Here is a 25702-nt window from a genome sequence, read left to right on the forward strand (position 1 = left end):
AGCTTGTAGGTCTGCTATTTTTCAATAGCTAAAGCACGACATGACGCTAACACCAAAATGTGTTCCCGTTCAGAATGGGTTAAAAGCTGAGAGATGAGGAGACCCCTGATACTGAACAAATACTCTGCTATAGCTATAGATTATCAGAATATAGAACTAATTCAATTATATTTTATTAAAATAAATCACTTACAGTACAGCACCTTTAATTTCACCATACTACCAGTGCCAACAGGACATCAGCGGTATTCATATCAAAGTGGATGGAATATTAGGACGCCTGCAAGAACGCTTTGTAGGAAGATGGGAGGTAACTTTCCTCTATGTGGTGTGAGAACCTGATGGGCGTTTAGGTCTGTGGTTCTCAAACATTTCCATGTCAAGGACCACCAATCTCATAATATGTATGTGGCCGTGGAGCCCCCATTGGAAAGGATGTTGGGCCAGGGACCCCCATAATTAACGTTCTTCAAAAATAGCCGATCTGCTACTTGTAGAACAGCTGTTTTCGAATAGCCGAAAGATAAAATAGGACTTTGCACTGTTCCTAATTTAGCCGGGGGACTCCTGGCACCCCCTCAAGGACAGCTGGGGGTCCCCGGAGCCCACTTTGAGGACCAGCGGTTCAGGTTGATGAGCTTGTTAGGGGGCGGGGTGTCAGAGGGGGATCGGGGGGGGGGGGGGGGGGGGGGGGTCAGACAGTGCACATGCAACCAAGGGGGCCGAGGCAATGGTACACACCGATCGAGGCAATAAAGTTCTCCTCGTTCAGACTCCGTGTGTCAAAGTGGTGGTGGGACCCTCTTGTGGGCGTGTGGTGGTGGTGGGCCGGCAGCTGCAGGTGGGGAACGTTTAGGAGGCCCGGGGGTCTCCCGCCCTCCACACGACCGGACGACGGGCTCTCTTTACTGCCCGGGCTTCCGCCGCCGTCCGAAGGGCTTCGCTTGTTTTTTATCGGGTCTGCCGTACACCGAGGCAGGACGGAGGAAGGAGTCAAAGAGAGGCCCACACAGTTAGAGGAAGACACAACAGCAGCAGATGCGACAGCCGAAGCGGGAGTTGATTGATTTTGATTGATTGATTGGTATAGCTTCTTGCACCAAAAGTGCTCAGCTGCATAAGACAAGTAATAATTTAGAACATAAACATAATACAGTAATTTCATCAACATCACTTCACCTAGCCTTCTCCCTAATTTATATTTGGTTGCACACTGGTGTTGCGCACAAAAAACGGCAGCTCTACCACGCTTTGTAAGCTTGTAGATATGCTAGTATTGGTGCGTGACTACAGTGTTCAACTATGTATAAATCAGACATTTTTTCCCCCTAAAACATTTTTCTAGAAATAAAAAAAGAAAGGATTTTTCTTTAATTAAATGTCAGGGAAATTAGTCCCTGTACACGTCCCTAGAGATCACGGAATGCCAATTTTCCATTTTCAAATTAGGCAAAACGTGTGTGTTTATAGCAGTGGTTCTTTTTGTATCAGAGCACTCCTGGAAATAACCTTTTCATCCAAGGTACCCCTGAATTTCATTGTAACTTTGTAAATCTTTCCTCCTAAGATACAGTATGTGTCACAAGAAAGGTTCATAGTAGTGTCCATTATGACAGATTTAAAATAACTTCATTAATACTTAACTTAATGATATTTAACCATTTGCACCCCAGAATCCCTATTCTGGGGTGAACATTCACCAAAAATAGCGTCTATTTTGGTCAAGGTTTGGTCGTCCATCTTACAAATGAAATTGGTTAAACTGAAGTAAAAGTAAAGTAAGTAAATAGCCTTGCCGAGCCATGAGGCCCATAGGGCAGGAGCCTATCTCCTGTTTCTGTAGCGTGAGGCAGCTTCATGTACAAGTACACCCCCTGGACATGACGCTAGAATGTCGCAGGGACTTACACCCCAATCCAACCCTTGATGCTGAGTGTCAAGCAGGGAGGCATTGGGTCCCATTTTTAGAGTCTTTGGTATGACCCGGCCAGGGATCGAACCCCAACCTCCCAGTCTCAGGGCGGACACTAACCACAAGGCCACTGAGCTGGTGAAGTGATATAGATGAATTCCAAATATTATCAAAGTATTCTGCGGGCTCCCCTGGCACCCACTTTGAGAACCACTGGTGTACAGTCTGGGAGCATATTTTTACCTTTGGTTTGATAATGGGTGTGCGCTATTTCCAGTACGCTGAAGACACTGGCCATGCCTCCCAGCCCTGCGTTGGTGTAGGAGTGTTCCAGGCTGGACACTGTGCACTTCAGGATGTCCAACATGCCCTTGTACACCTTCCTGCTCACCTCCTAGCGGACACAACACACACACACACACACACACACACACACACACTTAAAGCTGCACTATGTTACATTCCTCTTCTACCGCTAGTTTCCTTTGCAAGTGCTGACAATTCTACCATTGAGGCTAATAGAGCATGCAAATTGAAATGTCAGATCCTGTGTGTAGGTGAGACATGACCTTTGACACGATCTAAATGTCTCAATAGAAGAGCAGGGAGACAAAATACAACCAGCCCAATTGTATAAGACATAAGTTATATTGTATTAACATACTCTACCACAGGGGTTCTCAACGTTTTTGGCTGGGGACCCCCGGAAATGCTTTGGCCATGTCTCACGACCCCCGGGGCAGGTGTGGCGAGACATGACCAAAGCATTTCCGGGGGTCCCCAGCCCCTCCCCACCCCCAATACAAATCATAACGAAAGTTTATGCGTGCACTATGTAAACTCTTCATTTCCATTTTCCAGCCATTCAGTTGATTAAATATTTTTTTAATAATTTGGGGGCCTCCCAAAATAATTTGGCGAACCCCCCGAGGGGTCGCGACCCACGGGTTGAGAACCCCTGCTCTACCATACGGATTGGACAAAATTACATTTTAGTCATAAATAAAACATTACATAGTGCCGGTTTAATTACATAAAATATTTAATTGAAATAAAGTTAAAACCACTACTTGTGTATCAGTCACATTGTGAGCCTGCAGAACGCGTATTTTTGCTCTCCTAGCGATGCTAGGGGTTAACCAGGATTAAATTGGGGGAGAAAAAATTATTGTTAACATAACAGTTGCTATTATGATCAGCTCACCACGTCACGTATGACCTCTTGCCTGGCGTCCTCTTCTGATTGGATGGCTCTGTTCAGTTTGCTCAGCACAAAGACGCGCAGCTGCTCGTTCTCCAGCAGGCGGCGCACTTTCTTCATGTTGAGCCATCCCACTCCCTGTCCGTCCAGAACACTCTGCACCACCTCCTTCAGGAACTGCTGGTTCTCACTGGAGAGCAACACAACACTGACTTCAGCTCACACTGGAGTGCAACACAACACTGACTTCAGCTCACACTGGAGAGCAACACAACACTGACTTCAGCTCACACTGGAGAGCAACACAACACTGACTTCAGCTCACACTGGAGAGCAACACAACACTGACTTCAGCTCACACTGGAGAGCAACACAACACTGACTTCAGCTCACACTGGAGAGCAACACAACACTGACTTCAGCTCACACTGGAGAGCAACACAACACTGACTTCAGCTCACACTGGAGAGCAACACAACACTGACTTCAGCTCACACTGGAGAGCAACACAACACTGACTTCAGCTCACACTGGAGAGCAACACAACACTGACTTCAGCTCACACTGGAGTGCAACACAACACTGACTTCAGCTCACACTGGAGAGCAACACAACACTGACTTCAGCTCACACTGGAGAGCAACACAACACTGACTTCAGCTCACACTGGAGAGCAACACAACACTGACTTCAGCTCACACTGGAGTGCAACACAACACTGACTTCAGCTCACACTGGAGAGCAACACAACACTGACTTCAGCTCACACTGGAACCACTGCATGTCAAACATCCTCCTTTCCCTGAATTCTGAATCCAAGAAATGTAGGCCTATACATCACCCTTCAGCATAATTTATATCACCCCAGCCAAAAAACTATAGGTGGCATATCTCTGCTGTCGGGCAGAAACTTTGCATCTCATTTTATGTTTTAAATTATTTATTTTCATAGAATGAATTCCCTGTTTGCAAGTAGCGACAATTGCGGATCTAATGGTGGTTGTAATAGCTTGCAATTTCTCAAATGTCGTAAAGTTACGATTTTTGCTTATAATAAAATGCCCCAAATAGTGACGGCCCGGTTGAAAGGGGAGGCATACTATGGTCCGACGGAGCATTGGTTCGAAGGAGCATTGGTCCGAGGTGCGTTGGGGGTCGGGAGAGGGTTGGGGTTAGGTTTAGGTGTGCTGCCCTGGGAGGTTAGGGTTAGGGTGAGGGTTTGAGGTAGGTTGTCGTCCGGACCAATGCTCCGTCGAACCAAACACATTGAAAGTGGTTCATAGGGTGCATTGCTGCATATCGTTACCTGGTGTTATTGATGCGGCCCTGGGGAGAGGGCGACTCCCTTTTCACTGTGGGACTGTGCTTGATGACTGAAGACTTCTGGTCCACCAGGGCCCGGGGGGCTCCTCGCGCACCTGGGGGGACGCCACAAAACAATGAGCTTATTGGACGTTTCACACACAACAGACACCAGTGATGACACAAAACACACATGGACTGTACACTGGGTTTAACTAGATAGCAGAGCAACACTACAGTAAGTGCACACGCACGCATGTGCACACACACGCATGCATGCACGCAAACACACACACACACACACACACACACACACACACACACACACACACACACACACACACACACACACAGACTTGGGGCACTCCTGTAAATAACATTTTCATCCAAGGCACCCTTGAATTACAGTTAATTTTTAGAATAGTATGTAATATTACACTACGTAAACAGGCAAATCCACATACATCTGCTATTTTTGGTGAAGAAAGTTGGCGTAGATGGAAAAAGAACAGTGCAACTCAGGTCTGTTTTACAAAGTCTAGAGTAATTAAACTGAAGTGATGTTGATCAATTCCAAATAATTATCAAAGTGTTCTGTGGCACCCCTGGACTTGCGTCAAGGCACCCTAGGGTGCAATGGCACCCACTTTGGGAACCACTGCTCTACAGGACTGCTACAGCACTAAGACTGAAGAGCAGGTGGCATCTCAACCAGATGTTTGATTAGGCTTAATCAAACCGCCATCACAATGTGAAAAGAACACACACACTCACACACCCGAGATGCGCAGATTGATTCTATATGTAGATACAAGGCAGATTTCAGTCATACATATTAACATTCATTAACAGCAGACTGGTTGCGGGAAGGTGAAATAACGCAGGAAATATAAATTACGTTCTCTAAAATGTGAAGTCAGTTTTCATCACGCACAAATGATTCGCCTAATAGACTAGGCAATGGCAGCTAATTTCACTGATAATGTAAATCTCCATGACAGTATCAGTCAGGATCTGAAACTAAATAAAATTTTGATTAAGAACATTTGAACTGCGGGTGGGGCAGTTACAGGTCTATAAATAGGATAATATAATGAATGCAGTTGGATCATGGATGATTAAGGTGCACACACACACACACACACACACACACACACACACACACACACACACACACACACACACACCAAAGTCCAAATGGCACCGAGATTGGCCATCACACTTTGGCAGCAAACATAAGTGAGATCAGATTATGGGGATAGTGCAACTCCACCAATGATATCATGCACGGTAAACAGATGAGTGGACAAACAACCACACAACACAACATGAATAACAGTGGTTCCCAAAGTGGGGTCCCCCAGGGGTTCTTGAGGGAGTTTCAGGGCGTCCCCAGCTAAATGATAGTTTGGAACCAAATGGACCCTTATTCTTATGGGTCTGTAACTCTGAGACTGAGAGTGTACAAATGGAACCAAATGGACCCGTTTGGGTCCATTTGTACACTCTCAGAGTTAAATTAACATTGATTTTACAATATAAAGTGTCCCAGAGACGTGTGTCATTAAATCTTTTAATGTCAAGGACCCCCAATTTGGGGGTCCTTGACATTAAAAAGTTTGGGAACCACTGTTCTATAAGGCTGAATGAGCACGATGCACAGCCCTGCAGCAAATACATTGTTTGGGTTTAACAGGGTTCCAGAACTGTAGGGGTTGGGCCCATTGATTCACCCCAAATCAGTGCTTCTCACACTTGTTTGGGCTCTGGATTATATCATATCATATAATAACAATCCTCAAGGGCCACCCCACCCCATCTTCCTACAACTATATAATGTACTAGAATTTCGCCCGGCTTCGCCGGGCTCATCCCAGTGTCGTTGCAATAACAGAAAGTGTTTTTTATTTCTCATAAATACGCAAACATGGTGAAACAACTACAGTCACAGAGAGCAGTGGCAAGGTAGCTGCTGCCTGCTAACGATGCAAACAACAGCCTTGCCTGTCGTGTGTGTGTGTGGGGGGGGGGGGATAGCACTAATTTTCGACATTTTACTGTGTCATAAATATGTACATCTGTAGCCTATATTGTGATTACATTTGACCGTACATTTGACTCTTGTGTTATATTCTTGTGAAATATTCAGTAAAGTATTGTGGTGAAATATTCACCCCAAGTTGATAAGATATGCAGAGAATATAATAGCAAGAAGCCCCAGTTTGAAATGCATTAGGCCACAGACCCCCATTTGATACCATTTGCTCTCTGGGAAAATCAGGGTCCATTTGGTTCCATTTGTATGCTCTTGGAGTATGATGACTGTGCTAACAGTATTATCATCAAATATGTCTCAGTTTGAAGATTCAAAAAAACATATTTCATATGTGTGAGCTTGTAAAGTCGAACGTTCAACCTAGAGACAGTGTTGCCAAGTCTGATCATTATAAGCTACTTTGGACTTGTTTATCTATTGGTAGTCCTTGACATGGAAATGTTTGAGTTCCACTGCTCTGAAACAACATTAGACAACAAAGTGTGACAGTCAACACTATAATTGATTATTTTAAGACTAATTTCCGGACCATTTCTGATTTACCTACTTTGAACTGGCCTATTAACATTTTTATAGACCTGGTTGCTTGTTTCACTCTCACATCCACGATATGTGGCAACCCTGGTCCCTGGTTTGTTTTGCGTGTGGATGTTGTTTTGTGTTGCTTTAGCATCTTTAGCACAGTATCTATCACAGGGTGCAGCAGCTGCTGCTGTCATGAAAACGCAAGTTTCTGTCCCAGAAGCTCACGTTAGGTCTGCGCACACTGTACGTTGCTATGGCAAGCTGTCATCAAATGCTGCTAACGTTGTGGTCAGCACTGTTAGCATGTGTGCTATCAGGCAAAAGCTGAGATAGATATAAAACTACTGGCCAAAATGTCATACAAAACACAACCCCTCAAATCGGAATGTGATTGTGACCTACAGACCATCATGATTTGCTTGCTGGACCTATAAATAATTTATTTGCATTAAATTGCCACTCGCCTTAGCCTGCATGCCTATTCTGTGTCTCTGTGTGTGTGTGTGTGTGTGTGTGTATGTGTGTGTGTGTGCGCGTGTGCGCAAGACAGACGTGCGTGTGTGTGCAGGCTGAGAGCTGCTGACTGTGATTGACGTGTGAGCTGGATAAATCAGTGAGAGTTGGAAAAAGCGCACGCAGAGCCAACTCGCAGGCAGTGCCTCAGGCCAGATGCCTGAGAATCGGCACAGGATTCTCTGGGTCACCAGTGTTGGTGTGACACACACGGCTTCCACATTTAGCTTCATACTGGGTGAAAGTGGCGTTCCAAAAATTATTTTTCCCCTCGGAATTCTTATTCACAATGAGATGGAGTTGAGGTGTTTGTGTTTGCTTGCTGGAGCTATAATTAATGTATTTGCATTAAATGTCCACTCGCGCATCGAAGTAAAAAGCAAGATGGCCGATTGTGAGACTGAAAAGTAGCTGTGGGGGCGGGCCTGGAGGGCCTATGAGAACACGGAACAGTGTTGCCAGGTTTGCGAATTGTAAGCGAGTTGTAGTGTGTGTAAGTAGCCTGGTTAAAAGGCCTTGTTTCTGCCCGTGTTGGGGCAACAGAACATGTCGACCAGTTTTGTTAACCGCTTTTGGTCAGGTGACCAACTCCACAAATGTTAAATTAGATAGTACAAAAGCATAGCACCGTCATTTATTTTTAACATATTTATATTTAATTATTCTTAAATTAGAACTTGATTAAGTGTTATTTAGACACAGTATACAAACACTGAACAAACTAAAACAAAGATTTGAATTTGTGCCAGTTACACAGTACTCTGCGGAAGTACCACAATCAAAATTCTATGATTTTTGCACAGTGTGCTGTTGTCTGAGGCTTATGTTCTTAACTGGTTCAGCGCCAGTGCTGTAGTGGCCGCTAGCGTGCCAGTGCCAGCCGTTTTTGAAAAAACTACCAAAATGGCCGACCATCAGTTCCGGTTCAAACACTACAACATTCACTAGCTATTTGAAAGGTCAGCTCGGGAGGTGATCCGATTCAGTGGGTAGGCGGAACCATGGGTGGAAAGCCTGGTGAGGCGCTTAGATATAATACTCTAAGCTAAGGTGAGGCTAGCTTACGGCCCGGAGAGCGTTTTTTTAAAACTGAGCAGGGGATGGCGGAGGACACAGGAGGCACGCGAAAAGGGAGGAAAAGTAAGGTACGACAGCGAAAGGCGACGGTACCAGGCGAGGAGGGGTACAACCCAACTGAGCCAAAGTACGTCCCGCTTCCGAGTGAGGAAGGGTACAATCCGACTGAGCCATTGTACATCCCGGAGTATCCGATTGAGGAAGTGTACAACCCGACTGAGCCATCGTACTACAGTAGAGAGAGTGTCCATGGTGAGAGTGAAGGACAAGATGATGAGGAGGAGGTTATGGAGCCGGAGCCGGGTCGCAAAGTCCAAAAGGAGCGAGACTCGAGACGAGGGCTGGAAAATAAGAGGAGGAGGAATGACACCTCTAGCGCAGACAGGGAGGGCAGCCACAGTCAAGAGGGGAGTTTTGTGGCTGGAATGAAAGCTGAGGGAGCCTCAAATGGGATTTTCAGAGATCCACATAGGGTAGGCAAGTATATCATAGGAAAAGTTGGAAAGATAAGGGAAGTAAGGGTGACAAGGAGTGGACTGGTAGTAATTAAGTGCAGTACAAAGGAGCAGATGGAAGAAATGATGGGGATAACGGAAAACGAGGGCGCCAGTGTTAAATGTTTCAGGTTAGGAGAAAAACCAAAGAAAAGGGGAGTGATTAGTGGGGTCCCCCTATCAATAGATAGTGAGGCATTCCTCCACAGTGACGGCGTGTGTGAAGCCAGGAGGATGAAACGGAGCAGAGAGGGGAGAAAGGAGGACAGCAATTCAATTTGTTTGTCCTTTGAAGGAGAGTTGCCGGAGAGAGTATATGTGGACTACATATGCTACCGAGTGAGGCCGTTCGAGGAAGCTCCACGGCGATGCTCTCTGCCAGGAGTATGGGCATGTGGCCGCAGTGTGCAGGGGGAAAAGCAGATGCGGAAAGTGTGGAGGGATAAACTGTGAGGGAAAATGTGAAGAACAGCATCAGGGTCAACCAAAGTGTGTCAACTGTGAAGGGAGCCATCATACAGGTGCAGTGCAGTGCCCTAAAAGAGTGAAGGAAGTGGCAGTGAGCAGGATACGGAGGAAAGAGAAGGGCATGACATACGCCGAGGCTGTCAAGAGACTGGAGGTGGAGGAACAACGGCAGAGCAAAAGGAGCCAGTGGAGATGAGGGATGGACAAAAGGAGTTTCCTGGCTTTTATAGCTATGGTGGTGAACTGTGCCGTTGAAATACAAAGCAAGTCCGAAAGGATTAAAATGGTGCTTGACGCAGCTAGGAGGTTTTTGAAGGTGGAAGACATCAGTGCTGAAGAGCTGGACAGTACCTTAAGAGAGGTGTTCGCACCAACTCAGCCAAATGTGGCTGAGTAACAGAAGAGAAATGACGGTAAAGGGATAATGTGGGTGGGCAATGTAAATATTCCTCACTGAGAAGAACACCAAAGGGGATCATAATAATCCCAACCTGTGGAGGGCAGCAATGTGCCGGAAGGCATCCAGTCTGCCGGAAAATTACAAGAAGAAGAAGAAGAAGAAGAAGAAGAGGTGATCCGATGGGGGAATAACTGTTTCTGTCACATCTAAGTCAAATTAAGCTCTAATCAAGCCCGAACATCGCATTTTGAGCATATTATGATCCATAATGCACATAAAGACCGTGCGTGCCCGTGCACGAGTGTGCACGCGAGTATTTTGGCTGTTTTTAGGTAAACGTCGCGAGTTCCTTGAGTGCAGATCCTTTAGTTCCGGCCTGAGGAGGAAATAAACGCTAAACAGACGCCTGTTCATTCGGCCATATAGCCGAATGGTTAGTGAGCCTGCCTAGGACTCCACAGGTCCCAGCCAGGAATGCATCTACAATAAGCAAGACTCTTAAACCCTAACTTCTCCCCACTCCACACTCCTCTGTGGGCACCACTCAGCTGAGTGAAGCTGAAAACTGAAGTCCCCCGTGGGATGCGATAGGTATGTATGAATAGATACATGTAGGCTCAAGGTACCTCCGCATTCAATGCTGGCTTCCTGCAGAGCCAGAGAACTGCACTTTCAGCATGAAAGTTTCCAGCTTTAGGGTTAGCTTTGGGGTTGGGGTTAAGGTTAATGTTAGGGTTGGGTGTCGGTTCTAGAAATGCGATTCTAGCATTTCTAGTGCAGTCTCCACCCCTGCAGGAAACTAACTCGCCACATTGGAATATCAAGTCTCCAGAGCCCCCTGTTGTGGGCAGAGAGGGGACAGATCTTGTGACCTTAGAGCAGTGGAAGGAACCTCTTTTTGAAAGCTTTTTTTGTGTGGAAAAGTGGAATAGTATTTTGGTCATTGTCAAATGACAACCACCAAAACATTTATATATATAATAAATCAATCATTTCAATTACTTATTTGAATGAAACCAGTAGAATTTACAAGCTGGTTTCAGTTGCTATGACAAGACAAGCTTACTTTAGGATTTAATCTCATTTAGTAAAACAAAACTAAAATTAATGTATGGTCTCTATTGACCAGAAGTCAACATCTGGAATGAAAGTTGTCAACACAAAATCCACACAAAATGCCAAAAGTTCAACAAAGATCAGTCTTATAAATCAAGTCGACCTTTTGAAAATATCTCAAAACTTTGTCCAGCAGATTCCAAGGACAAGGAGATGACTACATTGTTTTAAACGTTGCATTCTTTCCGTGGCCATCATACCAGTAATTTGTAACTAGGTCGCTACTCCAAGTAATATATACACAAATTACAGTAGTATGTGAACCGCACAAAGTAATATACTCAAACTACAGTATGTGAACCTCACAAAGTAATATACCCAAACTACAGTAGTATGTGAACCGCACAAAGGTTACGCGTCATAACATGGTTATGGAATTCAGCTTTGATGAGTAGGGGAGAAATGTGGTCAAAAGTGCATAGGGGAAGGTAGTGCCACAGACCCCTTTTCCTGTCAAGCTAAAATATAATGCGTGATGATGATGATGACATCAGCAGGTTCAATGCAATTTCAACCAATAATGACAAGCACCTGTCAAACAGTCTTCCACATGGGTGGGCTATGAATTCATTATGCTAGACAGACACTAGAGGGTGATGTTACTCTACAGCTTAACTCAGGTTCAACTCCGCCTGAGGTACAGTAGGAGCCCAACCCCATTTGTAAACAGTAGACAGCCAACAGTGCAGTGACATTACAGTTAGTCATAAGGGCAACAGTCACTGTGTGGTTGGTGAAATGGTGAGAGGACTGACTCTGTGCTCTACTGGAAAACGTGATGATACGTGTGTCATCATCACATCAGGTGACTGAGGTGATGCGGGACACAGCAAGGATGCTGGGAGATGTGGTTTTTGACTGGCTTGGAGAAGCATGCAGTTCAAAAAGGCAGAACCCACCTTCTCCACTCCCCGGGCCGGCCTCAGAAATTATCTCCATTAGAGAATTTAGCCCAAATACTGCACACAAAACCCAGGATTAGTGCCGGCGAAAAACAAGAGGGACAGAGAGAGAGAGAGAGAGAGGAGACACCGGCCCAGACACAACCAGTCTGAACATCAGCCCAGAAAATAAGAGACATGCATACTCAACATGGCAGCAAACAGAACACGGTAAAACAATAAAAAATGACATATAGAGAGTGACGCAACGAAAGTCAGATAAAGTGATTGATGAGGTCATCACCAAGGCTTTGTTCAGAGTGGCAGATTTCTGGCCTATCCAAATGTTGTTGGGTTTTTTGTATTTGTTTTTTTTATCAAATCTGACAAACAAACATGGAAACTGGAATTTGGGAATCAGATTTGAATAACATTCCTAGGTGGCTTGAAATGTGATTCACGTCTGATTTAAAAAAAATGCATTTCAATCTGGGCACTCGGAAACGGAAACCAGGTTTATACTTTGTCGTATGACATTGTCGCTTACAGAAAATAGGCAATCTACAAGCTCACAGCGTGTTGCATCGTGACACGTTGTGAGCTTGTAAATTGGCCATTTTAGGCAAAAGGCCTCTCGTACGACGAGAGTATAAGTTGAGCGTTACGCCTATGTTGCTAGGTCATTACCACAGCACCCAATGCACATATAGGTCTACGGTTACGTCATTACCACAGCAAACAAAAATGTATGCATCACAGCTCATCAAAGACTCCAGCAGTCACACATACAGGAATGTCAAAGGCACAGAGGAAATGGCAAGGGTACAGCTGTAGTGGCAAGGCTACAGAGGCAATGGCAAGGATATACTGTACTGTAAGTAATGACAAGACTACAGAGGTAATGGCAAGGCTACAGGGGAAATGGCAAGGGCACAGGGCTAATGGCAAGGGCACACTGGTAATGGCAAGGTAACCATTACCCATACAGGTATATATCTATCTATCTTAGCCCTACAGTAGGCTACGGATTAGGAGATAAGATAGATCTACAGTAGAGCAAAACAAACTATCCACACCAGATGTAACATACCCGGGCTGTCTGGGTCTTCTGAACAACAGAGACAAAACAACACATCCAAGTCAACGGAACAGAAATGTCTCTATGGCAGCTATTCCATGTGAGCTATTGAGTTTAACGATGCCATGATCTGCTGAGACTTTTTTCTCTCTGAAGATGAACCCAACAACTATCACATGTAAACATGTTAGCTGAGGAAAAACATACCCCCAACAGACTTCACATTACAGCTAAATAACTGAATGTTTTAACATACAAAGTATGGCAAAGTATAAATGAAATTATGTTCAGTTCATGTGCAAATGTCTATTATTATTTATGCTTATGCATTTGCTTATAAGTTAAATGTTCTCAAATATAAGTTTTTCTAACTTTTTCAAACTGATAATACTCACACTGCAAAGCCAATTTTTACAATATCGAAAATGTTGATAATTGATCATTCTTTAACACAAATCTTCTCATTTGAGGATACCGCCGGGCAAAAACCTTTCCATGATGAAAAACGTTGAGAACCGCTCATCCAGGCAATCTGACTTAGCATCAGAACTGAAACGATGTCATGGGTCGGGCTCTAAAGGACACAGTGAAGTCTGTTGGAGGAGACTCAGAACTTGAGAGAGAAAAACAACTTTCATACATCCTCAATATCCTCCTTTATAATAGTGCCATAATTATCTGGTTTGCCAGCCCAGAGGGGAGGAAGTCAGGCTTAATAGAAAAAACACTTCAGTCCAGAGGGGAGGAAGTCAGGCTTAATAGAGAAAATACTTCAGTCCAGAGGGGAGGAAGTCAGGCTTAAAAGAAAAGACAAGAAAATACTAATAAAAACACTTCTACAAACCTGCTTGCTCCATTTCCTCCTCTACATCAAAATCTAAATATTCTTTAAGAAGAAAAAAAATAAAAATAAATGGAAAGAAAAACATCCAATAAATATACCAAAATAGTAAAAAAAAATGCAAACTGAAAACACATTAGCGTTCAATTTAGTGGTCTCAAGCATGGCATGAAAGGTTATATTATAAATTCCGAAACTCTGTTTATATTAAAACCTCACATTAATAACTATACAACTCAAACAATAGCTGACTACTTTCAATACCTGACAGTGAACTGCATTATTCATATTGTGAGGATTATTTTAAAAAAACTAAATCATTAGAACTATAAGTGTGGGAGATAAGAGCTACATCCTAAAATACTTGATAATTAAAAAAGGAAACTTAATGAGATGTATAATAATTGGTTTGATCGGCTTCCCCGACCCGTCCCTGCTTAACCCATTTTTGGCGGGAACCCCTTTTGGTGTTTTAAACATTATGTTATAATTTAGGGCGGTACTCTCGTTTCCACTCTACGCTAAATATCTTCGCCAAAAATAGCCGATCTACAAGCTTACAACACGCAGATAAGATATTTTATTACCGAAAGTTTACCCCAGAAACAGGACGCTACAGGGTTAATTTGTGTGGTTATAACTTTCTAATGAAAATAATAATTTAGTGGATTAATAAATACAGCCTACAAGCAGCAGATGACAGAATGATATGAGACAATAATGATGATAACAATAACAAACGGCAGATCAAAAGCTTGTTAGATCGGGCGTGCTTAGTACCTTTAAGACTGGGGAAGGGCGTGGCTTTCTCCCTCGCCGCTTTGTTGGGAATAGCTAGGTTGGACAAACTGAAACTAGTGCCATGGTTCTTGTACAGATTACCTGTGTTTGATTATCAGAAATCATAAAGATGATTAAAAATCAGGGATGATTAGAATCAAAATGTGTGATCAGAAATAAAACATATCGTCGCTGTCTGGCAGAAACCTTGCTGTTGTTTATTACTATATTATATTTTGTGACAGTGTCGCTGTGAAAGCATCGAAAACAGTAGATCTACAAGCTCACAACATATATGTCATAATGTGATGTGTTGAGAGCTTGTAGACCTTCTATTGGGGGGGAGAGAGAGAGAGAGAGGGAGAGAATGCCCAAAATAAGTGTCTGTGGGTTGAAAACAGGCTCTTTTTTTCCCATTTCCTGAAAAGTAACAGTTTTTTAGGTTTCCACCTGAAAGCGACAATATGCTAATTAAACACATGACTGCGTGTGAGCGATTCCCAAGCCAGTCGAGCTCAAAACCCGACACCAAACGCTGCCTGAGACAAGCAGAGGGAGGGCTCACTTTGGTTCACATGATAGAGCCTATTCCATTGGTTCTCAAAGTGGGGGCCGGCAAATCATTTAATATAGCAACACAATCATTTTGTGTTGCTAAATGATTGGGGCTTAAGAGGTTTTTAAGCAACTATTCGACTAGTTTACTAGTCGACTTTTTACATAATAGGTGGTTAAACAACTAGTCGACTAGTAAACTAGGCAACAACTAGTCAAAATGACTAGACGTGAATGCCCTAACACACACACACACACACACACACACACACACACACACACACACTGTGTGAACCAAACGAGTGCTCCCGCCCTCCACACAACTGGTTTGGGAATCTCTGGGATGCAGAACAATGAACATACTTCAAAGGTTAATGCAAGCTGCTACAATGCAAATGAAAATGACTTGTTGAAGTGGCTCCTGAACCGGCAGTTATCACACGCTCGATGCATTGCAGAGCCAAACTACATTTTGATTGATTCATTGATTGATTGAAGTCTTCACTGGCAAGATGCATGATTATGCATAAACAAATTTCGTACATAATAGGATAAACCACAATAGAGAGCGTATTTCCTTTGGAGGCCTTTACATTTGTGTTTAATGTTAAAACGGTTAAATTAGAGTTGGTTGAGTGTAGTTAGGTTTGGTCTGGTTATGATCAGCATGAAACTAAATGTATGCTCAGTCACGCGACGATCACACACCGAAAATAGTCAATTGCAATGCGTCTGTGACACATTATGAGCTTACAGCCTAACCTATTGAAAGCAGGAAAGCATCCGTGTCATTTTACATTTTTGCATTGGCTATTCAAAAATAATAGATATAAAAGCTCACAGCGCGTCACATCCGTGTCGTACTGTGAGCTTGTGCATCTACTACTTTTGAACATTTTAGAAAAATCTTGAAAGTGTTGGTTTGTTTTTTAACACAAATCGTCTCTTCTGTGGATGTCCCTGGCACAAAACATTATCAGATGGGGATGCGGTCCACACTGCTATATACATAGAATTTGGGGGTCCTTGGCACAAAACAGTTTGAGCAGTCTGATGGCCTTTGTAGAATCGGCCTCAGGCCTAAATGTGTTAAGGCTCTGTTAGGCCAGACAGGTTCAGGAGCCACCGTCACTGAATGATTCAGCACAAACTCTTCAATAACGTTGCAGGTTTGGATGAGTTTACATCAGTGGTTCTCAAAAGTGAGGTCCACGGACCTTCAGGGTTCCTTTAGGGGGGTTCCAAATGGATCCTTAAGGGTCTGTAACAAATATTGAACCAGACCACAGGTGTGTGTATGGAACCGAATCCATGGTTCGATGTGTACACTCACTGTCAGAGTTATGGGGGTAAAAACGTTTGAGAACCACTGGTATAATTAAATACATTAAAAGTTGTGGCCTATTTTGCAGGAGACAAAAATCACAGAAAAGGCTCTCACCTAAAGAATCATGTCATGAGTTTGTGAGAATAGGTACTACAGTAGGTAGATTAGTAGTGTTTTTCTATTGGGTTATATCTTTTAAAAACAACGTGGCAATCTGTTATGCAACTACAATTGTATTGATTGGGTTTTTGATTAAATCAAACGTTTCCCTCTTTGAAGTATCGCAACAACGTAATGCATTTCATTGTACTCACTGGCAAAGTTCATCAGGCCTCCGAAGCCATCCCCGCTGTTGTTGGAGATGGTGGAGTTGGGGGAGCTGTTGTGGGAGTCGCCCTCTCCGTCCGACTCCCCAGGAAGCCTCAGGCTGCTGGGGCGTAGAGGCCTCTGGGTCCTGGAACGTCCCATGCACAAACAAACCTCAGTCATGCCTCTACCACTCACACATATGAAAGTAGGCCTACTACATTTGTTTTACAAAACTAAAAGTATCAATACTGCAATGTAGTACTGCTACAGTATGTGGAATGGAATTATGTATGATTTACAGAGTTACAGTAAACGGTTAATATATATGTTTTGTAATAATAATCCAATCGTACAAAGTCTATTTAGTTTGTTATTTAAAGAGTAAAAGTATAATATTTGCCTTTGAGAGAAGTAAAAGTATTGAAAATTGGAAATACTCCAGTAAAGTAATTATATGTCAAAATGTTACTTAACCCATTCTGGGCGGGAACCCCCTTTGGTGTTTTAACTAAGCATTATGTTATACTTTAGCTATTGAAAAATAGCAGATCTACAAGCTCGTAGCATGCCACTCTGCTATTTTTGAAAAATCGTGAAAATGTGGCACAAATCTTTGAATATATATTCTTTCTTTTCAGGCCTAAATGTTACTTAAGTACAGTACTTGAGTAAATGTACTTAGTAACTTTAACAACCCACTTGTTGCCGTTGAGGCTCTGGTTGAAGCGAGGGGTGTAGGACTCCACTTGCTCCTCGGCGTCTGGGTCGTCCTCGGAGGGGAACCCGTACTGGGGCTCAAAGTAAGGGTTGTCGTACTCCGGCTTCTTGCTTCCCTGCGCCGCTGGAACTGGCGGCTCCAGCATGGTGGGGGCGGCAGCGGGTCTGGGGCAGAACGGCTGGGCGACGGGGTTCTTTAAGGCGGCACTGGGTGAAGCCTCCATTTCACCTGGCTCCACTGCCTGCTCCTCAAAAACAAACAACATTCCATATTGCATCGTATTTTAGTATTTTGTTCGATTCCCGCCGGGGACGCTGTTGGCGCTCTATACTGCCTCCCCCTGGGGGACGGAGGGAAAGGAACTGGAATAACATTGGAATAACGTGTTCCTTCCACGTGCTACGTCCTACCGGGGAAACTCCCCCTGTCAGGTGATAAGAAGCGGCCTGCTTACACTTCATGCATTGAAGGAAGCATGAACTCAGTTCGGGGCTCTCCCCAGGTTGGCAGAGGGAGGGTAGCGCCCAGGATTACAGCTTAGGCAATTAAAAAGAATATATATATTAAAGTTTTCTCTTCCTCTTTCCTCCCACTAGGGAAGGCTGGAAGGATTTCTTCAGTTACTTCTTCTTTAATTATGTAGGTTCTTTCATTATTAATTGAGGAGAGTGGGGATGTTGGTTGTGTAAAGGTTACTAGACAAGTAGGTTGTTAGAAGTGTAAACAAATGGTGTCAGTGGTAGGTGGGTTTCTGAACTGTCCACATCACTCCTCTTTAAGTATATGAAGGTTGGAAATGGGTGCTCCTTAAGTGCAGTACTCCAGTAAATGTGCTCTACTGTCCAGCACAGGTCACTAGAGATGTTCAAATGTTCACAACAAATATTGTTTCTTTCAGAGAATTTAGGTCAGGATTTAGAAGGTGTTTTAGAATCAGCCTCAGGTCTACACGGGTTACATCATTTTAGTACAAGCTCATGACGGTGGATATCATGTAGGTGACATACGTGGTTGACTCCCTGGATGACGGTGCTGGGACTGGAGCTGGCCGTTGTGCTGGAGCGGAGAGGCTGTGCGTCCGGCGGCTCGGCGGCTCCCTCCACTCCCGATGCTGGTCCGTCCGGGGCATGACCGTCCCTGAACTCCTGGATGTCCTGGAACTCCACCTCGCTGGCGTCCCCCAGTGCAGCGTGGGTAGGGGGGTCCTGGTCCAAGCCTAGACACACGTTAACTTGTTTCAACAGTGACGAGAACACGCGTCGTTCGACTAAATCACCACATTATAAACAGCTTGTTTTTTTAATTATGTATATCATTGCTGGCACCTGGCAGGGAGAAACATCATATCCTTATATCCATATTTTACTTTTTGTAACACATGTAAAAGTTTGATGCTTTATTATTATCATTCTAAACCACATGGAAAAGTTGCAGACTGAGGATGTAATGAAAAGGGTATCTTTGAAAGACAAAGAAGAGACAAAAATATGTTGCTCTTTATTAGGTTGACGTTTCGGTCGCTTGAACCTTCATCAGGACAGACAACAGACAAGATTTTCTGTCCTGATGAAGGTCTAAGCTAGACCTCTTATGTCTTTCAAAGATACCCTTTTCATTATGCTGAGCTATTGCCCTACGCACCCGTCACCAGCCTTTTGCTATAAAGACTGAGGATGTAACCTTTGCTCTAAAACTCTAATCTTAAATACCACTGTGTCATGCACCGAAAATAGCCAATCTACAAGTGTGCCATCTGCAATGAGTTGGTAGATCATTTGGTTGCTCAACCACAGCGTGCAACTAGGTATAAATTGTCCTATGAAGAAAGAGTTAACCAAGAGAACATGCTTGACATTATAGAATCAAAACTGTCGTGGTGACAGAGCTGTAACAAGGGCTCACAACTCTTTGTAATGCTCCAGGTAAATGTATTCACAATCACAGCAGGCGACCCGTATTGGTCTTTCTCAAGTATTTACATCTTATACAGTACTTGAGAAAGACCAATACGTGTCGAAACGTTGTATGTCCTGCCTAATGTTATTGTGAATACATTTACCCGATTGTTTTACCAAAGTGAGTTGCGAGCCCTTGCTTTTGTTCATGATATATGTTAGTTTAACAGTTTGGCTCAGCACCAAGACCGGAGGATGTGCGCTATTATTCTAACATTGGTTCATGGGACTGGGTTTCAACCAGTGGTCCTTGAGGGGGTTCCAGGGTCCCCAGCTAAATGGTGGAGTTGGTAACCTGTAAGATGTGTAAAATGAAACCAAATGGACACATAAGGGTCCATTTGGTTTCATGTTAAGCTCTCAAAAGAGTTAAATTATTGTTTAACTACTGCTACTACGGCTACTACTTAATTTACACAAGAAGTCTACACAATTAGAGAATGTAGAAGAATTGCTATATTGATAAACGTTTGCCTATCATCTCTCCTATGGTACCACATCAACACAGCATGAAATTGTGGACAAAATCATATCCAACGATAGCAAAATATTCTTTCGTTTTGGGTCTGAGAGGCTAAATCTCACCAAATCCGTGGCTCAAATGCCGAATAAATAGTGGATCTTGATATGAAAAACCACTGCTTTAATCCATGGATGCCGTTCTTTGGGTATGGGTCAGTCGCACAGAGGAGTTCCTTACTTGGAGTGTCTCCCTGGATGTCTCCTTGGATCATCTCACTCACGAGGTCCCCGAGTGACGAATAGGAGGAACTGGAGTCGTCATACGCCTCACTGTCACTGCCACTGTCACCCACGAAACACAGAAAATAAACGAGAAATTAGACATCCGCCACTGTGAGATTTGAGATCTGGAAGATGGCTTCATGAGAATCAACTGTGCTCCTTTGAACTGGTCCATACTCACTAGTGTTCTGACTAGCTTATTGATAACGACTCTTGACATTTCTGCGAATGAGTTTCTAAAGCATTGCATGGTTTGTTTGGCCACTGTGGAATTAGCCATTGTTTTCCATACATTTTCAGTACTGTATGAAAATCAACTTTGCACAAACATGAAACGTGCTTCATTTTAATTCATGTTTAACGTGTGGATTGATTTGAAAAGAGTGAATTACGTAAGAAATTCCGATGTAAATGTCTTCTTAATGGCTTGGTGATGTTTAGTCAAAATCCACTCAATTATTCATGTGGGCTCTGTAACATTTTGCTGACCTTTAAGACAGTGGTTGTCAACATGGGGTCACCATGGGGACCCCCGGTGGTCCTTGAGGGGTTCCCCCAGCTAATAGTAAATGGTTGAAAGTATAAAACAAAATTAACCCTTACACCTCATCTGCACAGACTGCACAGACAAGGAGTGAGCGTTCCGACGGCGATATCGCACAAAAAACTGTCCTGACTGACATGGAGTGTCTGCCATTGCGCTGCGACGTAGCCTGTACCAATCAAATAACCATTCAAACTAGAAAAGTATCCGTGTCATTTTACCAGACTGTGCTGAAAGACTCCCATTTCTCAAGACTCATTTGTGGAAAGAAAATATTGAAGACAAAATCTGGTTCTTTATAAAGAAAATAATTAAATAAAAAATATAGTAACATTTTAACATGTATAGACTATTATGTGTGTAGACTGTAGACTAATAGGGTACCATAGTAAAGGTACAGTACCTGTAAAGGTACAGTAAAAAAATTGAAAAACTCTCTTGGTCTTGGTATTTCTTATACTACCAGGTCTCCTTGCTTAAAGTGCAAATAACATGCATTTTAAAACTGCTTTTAATATTTAATATCATCATGTCTCTCAGAGTTATTTCTAATGGTTTGAGCTTCAATCACCACTCCTTGTCATTTCTTTCTGGACTTTGTGGTACTGCAGCTAAAACTGCTTTCAATGTCCTGAGGTGGTGGGGGTGCTGATATGCAGATTATTTAATATTTCAGTCATTATAATACTGATGCTAGATAAAACCAGGCTTGTTTCCATTCCATGCCAACTTGGAAAATCAACAATGGTGGACATTGTAAACAAAGTGGAAATGCAAATGTGGAACTGAAGACTGAAGAAGGAGGAATTATACAAAGTAGGGTTACATTGATGACATCACGATGAGGACAAAATCAGTTGAGCTTTTCCTGAGAGCAATTTCCATTAAAGCACCCATATGATATGAAAGACTGTTCAAAATTGGTTATTTGTGGGGATAGAAAACACACATGGGAGCCCCAAAAACACAAAAGAAATTGAAAAAGTTGATGTTATACAGTGGGTCCTTTAATAAAGTTATTTCCTACCTCTGCCAATGTTGTTAGGGGGACATACAATAGCGTGAGTCAGCCAGAAGCTGTTATGAAGTTACTGCGCTGATGTGTTGGTTCGAGTTGAATAAGGAAGGCATCAATCAAAACGTTAAAAAAAACTGATTACAGGCTGCAAGCTTTTGAAATGGCGAGTGCTTGAAATATTTTGAATAATTAGTATTATTTTTCTTTAGACAAATATTCTCTTCTGGGGGGGTCCCTGGCACAAAACATGTTCAGATGGGGGGTCGGTGTAACCTGCCGCTGCCAGATGAGGGCGGTATTGGGGAAACATATTCCCCAACACAACACTCATCTGGGATCTCTGACGGAGTTGAGCTGAGTCCAATATCTGCTTCGTACCGAACCAATCAGCGTGAGCTAAGGGCGGGATATGTGCGAAACCGGATGTGAAGCTATACAGACACGTCAATATGATTGGTTGTGTTTGCACGCCCACACGGTGATAGACAGACGGCCCCATCCAATCATCTACCAAGTATCTTGAAAAAAAGGAACAGACCCGTCATCGAATTGGCTCCCGAGATCCCAGATCCAAATAAGCTGTGAAACAAATTTGTGTAGCAAGCTTTTTGGATCTGGCAGCGTCAGGTTAGGGTCGGTGGCCAAACAAATCAATTTGGCGGTCCTCAGCACAAACTACTGATTTAGAATTGGCCTCAGGTCTGAAATGTGGAGTACACATGTCATGCTTGCGCCTTGCGGTGAGGCTTGGGATGGCGTATCTTGGTATGAATTTAGGATCTTGCTAATGCACAAACAGGGGGTCCTCCTCGTCTTCATACCTGTCGGTGGGATCAGAGTCGTTAGCCTCGTCCTCCAGTGGTCCACTCAGAGCCTCGGCCAGCTGGGAGCTACCGTCGTACACTCTGTAGAAGACGGGCTGCAGCTGGTGGGCGTACCACTTGGGCTTGTCCCCGATCAGCGACGGGTCGTACACGTCTGATAAGGGTTAGAGAGAACGCCAACATTAGAGCCAATGTATCAGTAGAACTGAGAGAAACAAAGACCGCTGAAGCAGAAAACCCGCAACACTCCACTTTAGAAGGGTGAATTCTTGTAGGTGAAAGGCTCAAAGATACTCAATTAAAAGGAGGAATGCCAGCACTCATTGAATGTCCTTTTTCACATGTTTATTTACCTCTGACGAGCCAGAGGTAAATACACATTCAATGAGTGCTAGCTAGGGATGTTAATGATTAATCGATTTTTGATGAACAGTCGTTAAGAAATTGGTCGATTAAACTTAACAAATTAATAACACTAAATAACAGTTACCGGGTTTGAAATTTATTTGGGGACCCCCAAAATAATTTGGCGACCCCCCGAGGGGTCACGACCCACGGGTTGAGTTCTAGGGTACTTACTACTATTTGTTTTGTTGCCTTTCAGCATTTTTCAGGGATTTCCATTTTCAACTGAAGTTGTTTAAGTCAGCCTACACTGAGGAGCCAGTGAGCTTACATTACACTACACTACTTTTCCCATATTTCAAGTTGACTGTCATAGGCTAGGCCTTGGCCTACTAATATTACTGTTAGTTACTTTAGTTAACATTTTTCACATATTCATATACTGTATGTTGACTTGACTGTCATAGGCTAGGCCTTCTCATTTCACTGTCACTAAAACCCCAATAAATATACTTTATAAAAGAAAATAAAAGAAAAGAGGGATAAATGCTGCTGGTTGCTGCTAATAGTTTTGCTTGTGATGTGACAAAGCAAATTCATTGAATTTTATTCCTCATACAAACATGCCATATTGCCATTGCCTGGCACTGTATGACAAATGGTAAAATAAATGTGATTGAGGAATATAATATGACTTTTGTATTTTTTCTGCATATTAGCAAAATGTAGATTTTTATGTTGGACATTGAGAGAAATTAAGATAATCAGATAAAAAATTTATAAACGCCACTTATCAACTAACCGGTTAATCGATCGGTAAGCTTATCAAAACATATCAGTTAACTATTAACGTATTCATCGATAATTCACATCCCTAGTGCTGGCATTCCTTCTTTTAACACCCCGAACGCCTGGGGTTATTTAATCCATTAAATCATCATTGCCGCTCGGGGTGTTAACCAATGTATCAGTAGACATTATTTTGACATTTTTTCTGTATTGGCGATTATGAAGCCAATGTAGCTGAACGAATTAATGAATTAATGAGTGATGAATGATTTTTTTAGATAAAAGAAGATCAGTACCTCTGCAACATACAACACACATGGATACACAGGATAAAAATAGAGGATTAAAAACGCAGTGAATTAGTCATTTCCATTGTGGTCATGTGACTCGTGTCCCTATTTTTAACTACTTTCAAACTGACGTGATGATTTTGGAGAGTCCCGGACCACTCATGTAATCTATAAACTCACAAAGAGTTAAGAGCTTGTCTGTCTGTTATTTTTGCTTTTGAAGATGTTCGCCTATAACGACATGCTCAAAATAGGGATACAAAGTGGTTAAAACTAGGGACATCACATATTGCTTATATACCTGCTGTTGTCAAAACAAGTCAACTAAAGGCTGATATATTAGTCACTGTCAAACTGATGGATTCTTACTGTTATGTATCCTCTGAAAGGCCAGATTGGAGGGATTGAGAGCCCACTCCCCATAAAACTCCACCGCCTGGGTGTGAGAGAGTTTCTCGGCGAAGGACGAGCGGCGGGGCCGAGATGCGAGGAAGGACGTTGCCTGGAAGGCCACCACGGGCCTAGGGAAGAGGCGCAGGGTGCGAGTGTGCATCTGGAACCCCTGGAGGACGTTCGGGGAGTTGAAGAACCGTACCATGGCCACCCTGGGAGACAAAGGACAAGCTCACTTACATGCTCTGTCATTTCCTTTAGATAAAGTGAAAGATTGTAACTTAAAGCTGCAAACTGCAACTTTAGAAGTAGAAAACACAAGTATTAATCAGCCATTACATCACCAAGGCCAACATAACATTTAGTCAACTAAAACTAGACTAAAAGTAAAAATCACACCCGTGTGAACTGAGTGGTGCAACTCCCCCCCCCCCTCACCCCCCCTCTCTCTCTCATTAGCAGGCAACAGTGCAGCACTATCCCTCTCTCTGTTCTGGCACAACAGCGCCCCTACTGGTACTCATTATACGTGCTCATGAACACATACATAGGTGAACACCTATAGGTGAGTGGAAGTGAGGTACTTGCCTGGTGGCCACGTCCACAGAGTCCACGTCGTTTCCATAGATGAGAGGGTTGAACTCGGTGGAGGATGGAGAACCTTTGTTGTCCCGTCCAGGTGGAAGCAGTGGGATCTCTGGGTGTCCCTCCTGTTGGAGCTTCTCCAGGTTCAGGATGGGCTGCGTGTTCAGGCTCATGCTGGCCAAGGCCTACAGGTAACAGTACAACACATCATATCAACACAACGCTTAGTAGTTTAACAACACTTCAACCATTCCGAACTGCTGGCATCAACAGCTGTGCAACTGGGGTTGTTGTATTCAGGGTTTCTGTCGCACGAACACCCCATTACACTATGAATTAAAATGTGAGGCAATTTCTTTCTTTGATTTTGTTTTTTTGTTTTTTACTTAGATCCTATTTTAAGTCATTTGCACCACAAACGCAGGGTTGATGCAAAGAAATGTCATAATTTGAAGTACTGTATCAGCTTGCCCCTCCCTTCGGATGCGAAACGAACGGAACAATTCCAATTAATTATTACACCCACCCTTCGTTTGTGGTCCAGATCTAAAAATGTTAAGATACCAGTTAAATAAAAAAACTAAAAGCTAAATGCCTCTTTAATCACTTAAACCCGGTGTACCTCAGGGCTCGATACTTTTTACTTACTTTTACCTACCTTT

The 25702-nt window shown here is 43.3% G+C and overlaps 1 protein-coding gene across 9 annotated transcripts in view; it reads right to left on the reverse strand.

Annotated features, from left to right (window-relative positions):
• The window catches only part of madd (MAP-kinase activating death domain), an 83947-nt gene that overhangs the window by 23191 nt on the left and 35054 nt on the right, over nucleotides 1–25702 (reverse strand). For 5 of the 9 annotated variants that reach the window (XM_080765722.1, XM_080765718.1, XM_080765716.1 and 2 more), the window contains 12 exons: nucleotides 25044–25225; nucleotides 24432–24667; nucleotides 22636–22792; nucleotides 20209–20312; nucleotides 18561–18769; nucleotides 17535–17794; nucleotides 16841–16980; nucleotides 14645–14746; nucleotides 4420–4531; nucleotides 3117–3303; nucleotides 2156–2306; nucleotides 742–960 (listed from right to left, as the gene is read on the reverse strand). In XM_080765722.1, the coding sequence (XP_080621848.1) occupies nucleotides 742–960; nucleotides 2156–2306; nucleotides 3117–3303; nucleotides 4420–4531; nucleotides 14645–14746; nucleotides 16841–16980; nucleotides 17535–17794; nucleotides 18561–18769; nucleotides 20209–20312; nucleotides 22636–22792; nucleotides 24432–24667; nucleotides 25044–25225 (2059 nt within the window). The remainder of the gene's footprint in view (nucleotides 1–741; nucleotides 961–2155; nucleotides 2307–3116; nucleotides 3304–4419; nucleotides 4532–14644; nucleotides 14747–16840; nucleotides 16981–17534; nucleotides 17795–18560; nucleotides 18770–20208; nucleotides 20313–22635; nucleotides 22793–24431; nucleotides 24668–25043; nucleotides 25226–25702) is intronic. The other 4 variants (XM_080765723.1, XM_080765720.1, XM_080765717.1 and 1 more) reach the window with 3 other exon arrangements.

This window comes from Protomyctophum bolini, assembly GCF_963924005.1.
Source record: "Protomyctophum bolini genome assembly, chromosome: 1".
Taxonomy (NCBI): Eukaryota; Metazoa; Chordata; class Actinopteri; order Myctophiformes; family Myctophidae; genus Protomyctophum; species Protomyctophum bolini.